This window comes from Oryzias melastigma, linkage group LG16 (assembly GCF_002922805.2).
Source record: "Oryzias melastigma strain HK-1 linkage group LG16, ASM292280v2, whole genome shotgun sequence".
Classification (NCBI taxonomy): domain Eukaryota; kingdom Metazoa; phylum Chordata; class Actinopteri; order Beloniformes; family Adrianichthyidae; genus Oryzias; species Oryzias melastigma.
In genome coordinates, this window is record NC_050527.1 from 4690197 (window position 1) to 4702644 (window position 12448).

A 12448-nucleotide genomic window follows, 5' to 3' on the forward strand; every position below is an offset into this window, starting at 1 on the left:
ATACTATGTGTTCATTTGATCTCAATTGATAAAGCAACATTTTTAGTGATGGCAAGCTGAAATCAGTTTATAAGCATTAGCTCAAAAATGCCTTAAAGCCCCATTCCAATCCTCTTTCAATCTATTGTAAAAGCGTTCCCAGTGGTCTTGTAATAAAGACTGCTATTTTTATCCCAAAAAATATATTTATAACACAACATCTATAACATAGTTTCTGCAGAGCAGCAGGAGTTTATTAGAAATAAGTCGTGTACGGGACAGTTGGTACCTTCTGTCACCATCTGTTTGCACTCTCTCTTTCTAGCTTACAGTCTCTCACACTCCCAACCTAAAATCAGCGATAAAAATGGTTAGCAATGCTGGAGTTATCCAGTCGCACAGTTCTGATTCTGATTCACAATGATTATAATAAAGAAATACTCTGAAATGCAATTTTAAGATTTATATCTTTAAATATATGTGTTCTGTCATCAGAAAACTACCCCAAGAACATGTTAAAAACTCCCTCATCTCCAAAGAAAACTCAAAATTCTATTTTTTTTATTTCTGAAACTTTGTCCAAACAAATGACACAGGTATGATGATTTTGGCAAAAGATGGCATAAACATAATTAAAAGACCTTTGGCAACGCTTTTGAAAACAGCTGAGAAGATAATTTAAGTAGGTCTTTAATTATTTTTGTCAGTTGTAGTTTTAATACTCACTGTGATTTAATAGCAATATACATTTCTTTTTTTAAATTTCAAGATATTAACTTTGTTAGTGTAAAACATTTTCACATCAATATGTTTTTTAAATCTCGGAATCCAACGCATTACGACTAATACAGCAATTATCAACAAAAGGGAATTCTGTTTTCAAAAATAAGTCGGATTAGTCGACAGAAAATGAAATAATGTCATAAAATAAGCAGCAATACAACCACAACAACATTATTAGCCAACTAATTTAATGTCGTCTTAAAGGAAAGAGTTAAAATGTTTACGCTGGTCCTTGGTTTTCAGTTTAACATCATTTAAAGTAAGTTTCACTTCAGAATAGATTATTGTTGTTAGAAAAGTTGGATGTGTGCCTAAAATTGAATGCAGGATGTGACTTGTATATCTTAAAAGAGCATCTAGGATTAGGCAGCATTTTCTCAGGAAGGGTAACTTTAACCCTAATGACTTATTGTTACGAGAGCATTACTCACAGGGAGGCATGCTTATGGCCCAGAGGGATGAAGGTATTTAAAGTTCAGGCTAAAAGTACTCTGCGTGCGAGGAAGTAAGTCCAAAGAAAGTCTGTTTTCAGTTTAGCCTCAGGTCAAACACTGAGCATTTCAGAATCTTCCCTCTAAAAGCAGACACCAAACCATCATACACTTATTTTTTTATAGTTTTCTAGTGATTATCCACAACTGAAGAGACACTCACTGCATGTCAGACATTTTCTCCAGCAGCGTCTCAGCTACATACGCCTCCTTCATCTTCATCGGGACGCGGTCAGTGGGATAATGGTTCTCAACATCAATCAGCTCCTCTTCGTTTTGGGTCATCCCCATCATCCGCTTATGTCTGCAAAGAACAGAAAAAATGAAAGACTGCTGGATGGAAAGTTTGTCAGAGGAATACATTTTTTATGTATTTTTCATAAATATATTTATAGCTACATCTCTAAATACAGCGTAGATATTTAAAAGCAGATATGAAAAGGTGCTTTCACAGTGATTGAGATTCACGCAACAAATTCGTGTGCCTCACGCCTCTTTTGCCGTGTGGCGAAATCGCTGCTCGCCGCCTGTCAAAAATGTGTCCCTGACGCCGCAGTTGCATTTGAGAGGAGCTACCAGCTCTGTCTGTGGATATCTCACTTAGAATGAATAGAAGACAATGTAGAGGAATAAGGTTTATTTATTGTGAAGAGTTCACCAAAAACATCAGTAATCATGTCTCCATGTTTGAGTTATGATTATTGTTAAAAGATTTTCCCAGTACAAGTGCTGTGTCGGTATGACAGCCGCTTCCACTGTGTTTCTGCGTCTCTGTGGCTGAGCTTGAAGATTAACTGTTTCGCATTAATCCGAGGGGGTAAATACAATTAGGAGACCTTTTTCCTTTTTCTTAAATGTCTCAATGAGGCCCGAGCCAGCAGCATCCGAACCAGCAGCGTCTCTCTCTCTCTCTGCCGGAGCGAAAGCCAGAGTGTTTTCCGCCTAGGATGAGCTCTGCAAACCTGCGGCTCAAACGAGTAAAGGAAAAAGCTGAAAGTTCTGGACAAAAACGCTCACTTTGGAATGGTACTCTACCTGCTGATCGAGTTACTGAAAACGTCACGTGCCAAAGCTGAGTTCCTGATTGGCAGCGACCTGTCAAACTTCAGGTATTTACATTTTGGTTGTGCCGTCCAATCCGTGCCTCGCCGCTCAAATCGAGTTGCTGGCAGACTTTCACGCCATGGGGCTTCAATTCGCCTCAGAGCGCACCTGTACCATTGATTTGGTGTGAGCGTTTGGTGTGAATGCACCTTAAGGCTGCTGTTTGCTCCAAACTATTTCTACAGTTACATTAAAAACAGCCTCAGGTGATAATGTTCAAGACCCATTCCAATAAAAATCAAGTTATTAGTGTTTTTTTAACAAGTTTATGCAGCATGTTTTATAATGATGCAGCACATGTAAAAAAATAAATTAAGATTTAGACTGTTTTTCTGAAGAAAAAGAAGAACAAAACTAGGAATATGGATACAAGCAGCAGTTTCTGTTTAATCGTATCTAAACTTTAACAATTTCACAGCCAACAGCTGCTCTACTTTTTTCTTTTTTCCCACTGATGTTTCTTCATCTGGACTTTTAATGTAAATATGCTTCAAAGATTCACAAAGCTGAAATAATTTCACCTGAAACTCCCGATCGATCTGAATGTTTAGAAATCTCATTTGTGTTTCTCTGGATGGGGAAAAAGGTAGCACCAGTGAAAGACATAAAAAAAGCTAGTATTTTTCAGATAAATAAATGTTTTCATAGATTAAAGCACCTTTCCTGTAACACCAACATTGGGAGAGCATTTCGTAGCTCTGACACTATAAAAGCTCTGTGCTGTAATATAACCACGCTGTTGTCTGTGACAAAGTAGACATGTTTTCATTTTCAAGTGACAGGCAATGATTGTGTTCTCCAAGTGTCTGACAATAAGACAGAATGGCCTCAGAGCTGGTCTTCTTCAAGGGAAAGCCTACGCAGAAGTCTAGCCAGTGGAGACACAAACGTGGAGGAAAGACCAGAAATAAAATGAAAAAAAGCAAACCTGAGCAAATGTGATAGAAAATAGAAAAGCCTTAATATCAGTGAAGTTATGTCTAAAAATAAATTACTTTCAGAGTTTCCCACCTTTCTAAAAAATTCACAAAAGACAAATATAACAAAACTATTTTTAAAAGAGGTCCTTCTGTGAACTATTTCTAAAAATGACTACATCCTCAGACAACCCTACAAACAATAAAAAGAGATTCAGACTAATAAGAAGACGATGAACCTAAAATGAAATTCCCTTTTGATTTTTTTTCTATTCTAACTTCAAGTAAAGAAAAACACAAAAGAATCCCCATAATTTATTGTTTTGGAACAGGTCATGTGGGCTCATCATCGACCCTTTGAGCAGAGTGGCATTAAAAGGGACAATTATTTGATCCTGAATTGTGTATTCAGTTATTTTGGATTCAATTACTTAAAGTATAATCAATGCAGGTGGAAAAAGTCTCACCTGAAATCCTCCAGTTGCTTCTTCACTTCAGGAATCTGCAGGCTCTGAATCTCCTGAACATAACGCTTTTGAATGTCTTCAGAAATCAGATCTGCTCGGGTTCGATCTTAGAAAAGGAGAAGTTCATTTTAAGATCATTTTAAACAAAGTTGACTCCATGTGATTTTAGAACTAAAACTCAGCGACTTACCCAGTTCATTGGATATTGCGACTGGAATGGACACTCTTAGAACCTGCAAAAAAATTGAAAAACACAAAGAAGTAAAAAAAAAATAATAATAATAATTTTATATTTTGTTATATGTATATATGCTATAATATGCTTCACAGGAAAAATTACTGCAGTGCAATAGCTATACAACACCTCCAGGGGTCCATCTAACACTAGAAATGAAACACTGGGCTGTCCCTCGATGAATATCCCTTCAAAAAGTATTTTGTGGTTATAGAATGATGTCCACGTGTAAATAAGTATTGCTTTTGTAAAACAAAATTAGTGCATTTATAACAATTGAAAATGCAGAATAATTCAGTGCTTTGCAATTTTAAATTTTACTCATTTAAAGAAAACTTACAGCTATAATGTCAGCAAAACACTTTTACAGACCTGAAATGAACTTGAAATATTTTTCAGGTCTTCATTACAGTAAATACACAGTGTAGCAAAAAACATTTTTACATCAGCTAATGCTTCCTGAGAATGATTATAAGAACATTTTAATAATTTGCAAGCATAAATGATGTTGACTGAAAGCATCATATAGAAACTATGAAGTTTATATAGCTGTCTAATTTCAGATTCCCTGATCTTACTCGTTCTTGTATTCCACAGATATCCAGTGCTCTACTTACTGCACCCTTGTCCAGGAAGGTGTTGTAAAACTCCACAAACTGTTTCTTTATCTCTTTGGCATTGTCCTTAGCATTGTCCTTGGAATTATCTTTGGCATAGAGCTTCTTGAAGAGCTCAGCATGAAGGTAACACAGCTGAGAAGACAGCACATCAATGAGTCACAACCAAGGAAAACACAGTTTAGATCAACGTATCTCAGCTTTGCTTCCCGATGCTTCAGCAACAGTTTAGACACAAAAAAACGTCACAAACTAAACTGAAGGAGCAGCTACTGACTTGTAGGGGTGCACAATATGAGGAAAATGTGCAATAATAGTGATCGATACTGCAATGACAATATACCTTGCAGCACATGAACAACCATCATAACAGAAAAAAACACTACTGGTAATGCATTACTAATAGATACAGTTTGCAATCAAACCAATTTATGTTTTCGTGTTTTTACTGAACACAATCATGTGTCCAGTTTATGTATAAAACCTAGTATATTTCCAAACGCCTTCCCTTCTCACTTTATAGCACGTTCTGCATTTTCTATTGTTGTCCAAATCTATAATTCCATAATCAAGTGCACTAGAAATTTCCTAGAAGTCTTTGCAAAAATAAAATCCAGGGCACAAGATAGTCCTTCACTGTGTAGTAGTTAGGGAATAAGGTGGGAATTTGGACATAGCCCAAGTGATTCCAAAGTGTTCACATATTTTCTCCTGCAGCCATATTTAAAATAATTTCAAATTAAAACAATGTTTTTGAGTATTTCTTTACTCAAATAGTGGTGAATTTAAAGCTGACAAAAACTTTGGGTGAAAAAGTTCAGGTTTGTGATGCGGTAGCTACCATGGGCGAGCCAATCTCCCAACTCCGCCCCAATTCTGAATCCTCCACTTAAAGACCAATAGATCAATTATTATTTTTTTATTTATTTTTTTGACCAATAGATCAATTAAACGTCTTCATTTTCCTTGTCTGAGCAGCAAATCTGGCTGATGTTACGCAACCGGGAGAGAGTGTAAACAAAGGAATGCTGGGATATCAACGTAGGGTTACTTCCATGCCAACAAACCCGCCCTCAACCCAGAAACAAACTTTTCAATGAAGTCCTGCTGCACTGCAGAAAACTTGTCTTAAAAACAATGCAGACTTTTTAATTTTGGCTACAATAATACATGAAGTACCACTGGGAGATATTTTACAATAGATACAGATATAGTTGAAGTACGACTTTAAATTAATTATACTCCAAATAACCCACCTCTACATGGGAGGCAGGAATAAAAGACGATGTGAGGGGGTCCATTCGATTAGTCAAATAAATAACAGGCTTTATTTGGTTTGTTTAAACACTTCATCTGCTGAGATTGTATTAGCATAAACATTTAAAGTAACAATTTATCTCAGTTTACGTCTTTTGCGATAAGCGTATTGCACAGGTTGACGTTGCAATGACGATACATTTTTGATTTATAAAAACTTATATGAACATATGACACAACAACTGATGAACAAATATCTGTAAGTTAGATTACTGGGATGACTGAGAGTAGGTATCCAAAAGTACCAAGTGGCCCTTGATGTCTGCATGCTGAATACAGAGGGCAGGACAGGCATGCTTTATAAACTAGCACAGAGTCACAGTGGATATTGCAGGTGTCAACATGGTGAGGGAACAAGATTTTACTTTGGATTTCCACAACACTGCATTGATACTGCAGATAACTACAGACACAATAACCTGGTTAACAAAAGACTACTATCTCCAGGATGTGAGAGGCTCTTTAAATAAACCGTGAAATAATTAACTGGATGGTTAAGTTTGAACTTGTATGAAACTGGCACCTTAACACAAACAGAAAGTGGGAACAATGCACAGTGATCTCACCAGTGGAGCAGGATCAAACTGTAGAATGACATGCTGCATGAAGACCAGCAGGTGAGTTGGCCGTTCCTTCAAAAGCTCAATGCTGTTAAAGTGCTTACACTGATCCTCATTAGGCTACAAAAAAAAAGTGAAAAAAGATGGAGAATTAGAAATGGGGACCAAAAAAAGTGTTGAATATTCTCAATTTTCTCCACTTACATCATTGAGGTCATTCTCAAAATCTTCATCCTCGGCCCCGATTATACTCATGGCTGGGTCAGAGGAGTTCAAGTCACGCCCTGCAGAGAAGTGAAAAACCATTAGAATCCATAAGCATTATAGAGGTGGTTGAACTTCCCTTTTGAATAAAAACAAGTATTTGAAAATATAAGAACATTCAGAACTAACTAAATTTGCAAAAAGAAGAAAATAATAATCAAAAATCTATAATCCAGAAGATCCAAAACCAGTTAAACTTAATACTTTTCTTTGAGATAAAACAGCTATATCAGCATGCATTTAATAATAACAATAAACCTATTTTAAACCCCACATTTTTACAGCTACGAGGATTGAACACAAGGAAAAAAATGGGGCGAGTGATTTATTTTAGACAAACTTTGCCCCACAGAGCTCGGCTCTGGATGTGATTACTTAAACGCTCAATGTCTAAAAATGGAACTGAGCTAATCTTAAGTAAAAGTTCAAGCAACTCCCTACTTTTGAAATCTATAAATGGGGTAAAAAAAAAGACATCAGAGCATGAGACTAGTTTACCTCCACCCTTTACAGCCCACACCCCTTCCTCTGGTCCTAAGCACACAAACAACACATGGACCTTGTATTCAGTCCAGTGCAGGCAGCAAACCATCAGCCGCCACCAGAGAACAGCCAACACAAACACATTCACACACTTCAAAGCAAACCTGGAGGACCAGTATAGTGGTCATTGTGTAAGGGTCAATAAATCTGTTTAAATATACAAAAAGGCTTCTTTATTATTACAAATACTTTGTTACAAATGTAACGGGAGTTTTTAAAGTAAAATTTGTTTCAAGTTTAACAATATTTTTGCTTGTAAGTGGATTATATGTACATTTTTCTACAAAATGAATGATGTTTGCCATTCGAGCTGGTTTAACTCCCGAATAAAAGCATCATTTTACTGGAAATCCTACAGCAGTCCAACTAAATCTAATTGAATTTAGATGAATTTTTTTTTATTTTTTATTGGAAGATCAGTAGCAAATAAATGTCAGTTTAGAGTAACAAACAATGGTCTTCTAAAAAACAGCAGCTTTAATAAAATGCTACTTCTGTCATAGTTACGTTTTTAAATATTGCACTACGTGCTTGTTGTTAAATGACAGAGGAATATGTCATCATAAAATAGAGATTGCTGGGAAATCTCTGTCAGGACGTTTCCAAAATTCCGAAAAGCAAATGTTTTCACTGACAGGACATTCTGGATTCTTCACTGCATGTTAACTACGGCTGCCACAAACGATTATTTTGAAAGTCGACTAATCAGCGATTTACGATTAGTGGACTAATCAGATCTTCATTAAACTGGATGTAAAACAAATTTTAACCATCATTAAATTTGAACTAAATAAAAATAAAACAATTAAGACAATGGTTTAGTAAACTTATAGTTAATTGTGCAGCCGCTGTCCTTCATTCGTTTTTGGCATTAAAACGAGATTAAATCAAATGAGGTCGGCATCTGAAACAAAGGAACAAATTTCACTACTACGGAAACTACTAGTTTTGGTCTTACTGAGTCAAATATAACAAAAGAGCATTTTTAGCGCTCACAGCATTATTAAACTTTACTACACTCTGACTCTGTATAATAGAGTAGGACAAAGTAAGGACTTGTCAACTATTAAATTAGTCGTTAACTATTTTAATAGTTGGCGACAGCCCTGTGTCATACGTTTATATGCGTTTGTTGAAAATCAATACTAAACATGTAAAAACCAGGCTAAAGTTCACAAAGGAGATATTAGATTCCAGGTTAAATAAGAATTAAGGGACCAGAATTCTGCGCCTGAGCTTCCTGCTATGAAAACTTACATTCCCTTTACTCATGCTTTTGTTTTGTTTATGAAAACTTTCCTGTGGTCTATGGAGCAAAGAATAGGGTACAAATAGGGGATACATGATGTATCACTGCCAGTATCATCAACGGATATTTGCATAATTTGAGATAATATCTATCGGTCAGACATGAAAAAAATCCACAGATACTGTTCTATTTTCAGATGCCCTTTTTTTTATAAATGCATACTTAATCCTAATAGATCACTGCCAATGATGGGAAGCTTATGTTTTACCCTTTGCCTAATAATCAATAAATGGTTTGAACGTTTTCAGATACATTTTAAAAGTTTTACAGTGATACTTGTTCCTTTGTTGTATGTTAAAAAGGTCAAGTACAATGTGATTCTACAGTAAAAGAGTAGTTGTCCATTTCTAAGAAAAAACAAAAAACAAAAATGAAATCTAAACTTTGTGTTTGTGTAGGCACTTAAATACCAGTTTCGGCAAACATCGGCCATGACTGCAGGAGAAATATCGGTTATCGGTATGAGCCGGAAAAATGATATTAGTCGATCAAAGTTCCAAATGTTTCCTCAAAGTTAAATTAACTTACAGGAGCATAAATCACTGCTACAACTTCAAACACTGCTGACATAAGACTTTTATGTTGCATAAAAGCATTACGCTACGTAATGCTTTACATAATGCTTTATAATGCTTTTATGTTAGCAACAACCAGGCTGCTTGACTGACTAAGGAACTTTCAACACTACGTGATTAACCATTTTAGAATCTTGAGTTTATAATTTTTTGCCCTAACATGCACCTGACACAAGGAAAACAAAATTAAACAGTAGATCCATCCAAGTGTTTGTCCAGCATTTATATGACAAGCTCATTAAATACAAAGATTGAAAAATAAAATTGTGCAGACTTCAACATAATGACTTTGTTACGGTGCCAATTTGTTTGTTGAATTAAAGTGTGGGGATGTGAGAACTAGATGGAGGTCAAGGTAAGGTTTGTTTATGGAAAGAGCGACATGGTGCTGGTGGGATGGCAGATACAGTGAAACTGGAAGACGGAGACACATAGAGAGAGAATGTGTTCATTCATGGCCGTTTTCAGTGGGCTGATAGTTTGAAGGAAAAAAAACTGCCAATGCTGAAGCAGCATGCGTGGGAGGAGGTTAGCTAAACAGTGACTGTGAGGGCCATGGGTGCACATCTGCAGCTATATACAAACATAGCCCCACACACACACGACAAATCTTTTTCTCACACACTAACAGTCACCAACACGTTACCAAAATGTGAGAAAGCTTGTTTCATCCGTGTAAAAACAACAGATACCAAACCCAACAAATCCTGCAGGGATCCAGCCATGGCATGGTCTGATGGATTAATTAAAGACCCTTTTTTGCAGCTCATGAGAGAAATATATATATTGGAGCTGTGAATATTGATGCGTTAACCTTACAACTTACAAAGTTAGAATTTAGAATATAAAAATAATGGAAAGATTATGCTGTTGAAGATCAGCTCAAACAGTGAGTGCCTGCGAGGGATTGTAGTTTTACAATAACAATATTCGTACCATTTTTATTTTGCAAGAATTTGAGGGTTCAATCTAATTGAACTGAATAAATGCTAAACCTGCTTGTTTTTTAAAATATATATGAGTGTTTACTTGTATTTGTCTAAAATTCACGTGTAAAAAAAGTCATTTAACACCCCATTTCAACAATCTCTAACTCAAAGATACATCATTAATCTCAGAAAAGAAATTCAGATGTTTCCTCGCCAATTCAGATGTTTCCTCACCGATCATCAGTCCATAAAAGTGAACTGTTTATTCCAAGCTCACTATAAAATGCAACTACTGCAGAAAGTTCATTTTATTTTATTTACCTTTATTTAACCAGGGAAGTCCTGTTAAGATTTAAAATGTATTTTTCAAAGGAGTCCTGGGATAAAATAATCATTATCTAAACCAGTCAGTGAAATTTGATAAAGCTTCTGACTGAAAATACTTGTTTCTTAAGTTCATTGGTCAAAAAGGTCATATTGGAAATTCATTATGTGGATTGGGGTGTATTCAGACTGGAAAAGTCCATTGGTCCAGACCGAGTCTGTTTAATTTGATCGGGATCGAGCTGGTGTGACGTCATCCTAAAAGCTACCTTGTAGTTCTTTAACAGAATTCTCTTAAACAAAAAAAAAAACGCAATGAAACCACATAAATGAGAGACAGCAACTCATTGAAATGTGGTTGAATAAATGCAGGCTCATTAAAACAAATATTAATGTAATACACATTGCTTCTCACTGTTTTCTGACAATCAATATGTCTTAAATACTTATTACCCTTTCACAGCCGTAATCTTGCCAGTAACCACCTTACAGCATCGTCCGGTGAACCAAAGAAGCAATTCAACAGTGTTAATCCTGACGTTGATCCAGATTTTTAAAAAATTAATCAGTGATTTATAAAGTTTAAATAAGGATTCCAAAGAGCAGGAGTTCCATAATTTCTGTGTCTAGTTGCTTTGCCACACCCTTGTAATTCCTGGCCAATGAGTGAAGAGATCTTTAGTAACGAGGTTTTGTTTATAAGCTTCGGTCCGGAACAGGAATGTCTTCTTGACGGGAAGGTTCAGAACTCGATCAGGAACAAATTAAGCAGACTTGGTCTGGAGTGAACTGTAAAGGTCCACTGATGTGTTTATGATATAGATTGTCGGTAAAACAGTGTGAGAAGCATTGAGTATCACGCTGAAAGTTGTTAATGAGCCTGCATTCATCCAACCACATTTTTATGAGTTGCTGTTGCACTGTTGCTACACGTTTGTCAACAGCTATCTGTTTACATTATGTAATGATCAGCTACGGCGGACATTTTGGTTCAGTGGTTTGAACAACTGAACAAAAACTAAACCAAAACTGAACCAATATTTTTTTGCAAAATCAGCTCCTAAAATGGAAAACCTTTAGATTTGAGCTGAATTTCTTCAGCTCAGTTTTTTCTCAATTGTGTAATGGGAGGCATCTGAGGGTGTTGTTGTCCCGAAAGTAAGGAGGGTATTAAAGGATGCTGATGTGTGGTTGTCATAGTGCTAGTTTCTCGTTATGGAACCATTTAGCTCATGGAGCTGCGTTAGCTGCTCAAGTCTTGACAGTTTGGCAAGACTGTTCTGATCCTTACCCGTGGTCATTGTTTTAACTAGTGGTTGATGTTATTTGTTTTATGACAGGATCGAGGCTGAGATAGATCCTGTTTGACCAGGAATTTATAGTTTATTAGTATATAAACCATTAATACGTTTTTACGCTTTTCTTTAGAACAGTAAAAGTATTTTGACAAGAAACGCATTTGCCCTGCTGTCCAGTTTGTTAAGTTTATGTTTTTTATGTTTGTCTGCTCCCACTGGGCACTCAGCGTGGTTAATTAATCAGGAGCAGACAATTTCTCTTCTATTTTGTGTTTTTTTTTTATTAGTCACTTCCCTCAGTTCATTCTCCTGAATGTTGTTTTGGACTTTGGTCTGTATCCGGCCTAAAGTGTGCTGTAAATAAGCCATTGTGTATGTTTGAGTTTTTATTCCTGTGCATAATTTGTATTTTTTTCTGCACATTTGGTGTAAATGATATGGTACAATCTCAGGCCATCACACTACGAATGATGGAGAAAGAGCCTGGGCAGATATTTGTGTATGTCCTAATAAAACTTTGAAACCTGCTTTACTGTTCACAGTTATCTTTGCTCTCAGTCCAACAATTAGAAATAAATCATGTAAATGAAAAAAAAAAAAAAAAAAAAAATCAGAAAAATATCAAGTTTGAATTTTGAACTAAATTTCATAATTAATATTAAAGCAAACAATATTTCAAATAAAAAAACAGTAATTTTGTAATAATTGTTCTCATTAACCCTATAGGTTTTCAGCT

General features: G+C 35.8%; 1 protein-coding gene across 1 annotated transcript in view; it reads right to left on the reverse strand.

Annotated features, from left to right (window-relative positions):
• arhgef1b (Rho guanine nucleotide exchange factor (GEF) 1b) overlaps window positions 1–12448 on the reverse strand; it is a 52077-nt gene that overhangs the window by 21826 nt on the left and 17803 nt on the right. The window contains exons 2-7 of the mRNA XM_036215895.1: window positions 6675–6754; window positions 6477–6590; window positions 4594–4728; window positions 3932–3974; window positions 3742–3847; window positions 1417–1557 (exon numbers count right to left, since the gene is read on the reverse strand). Coding sequence (XP_036071788.1) covers window positions 1417–1557; window positions 3742–3847; window positions 3932–3974; window positions 4594–4728; window positions 6477–6590; window positions 6675–6725 — 590 coding nt within the window. The 5' untranslated portion in view covers window positions 6726–6754. The remainder of the gene's footprint in view (window positions 1–1416; window positions 1558–3741; window positions 3848–3931; window positions 3975–4593; window positions 4729–6476; window positions 6591–6674; window positions 6755–12448) is intronic.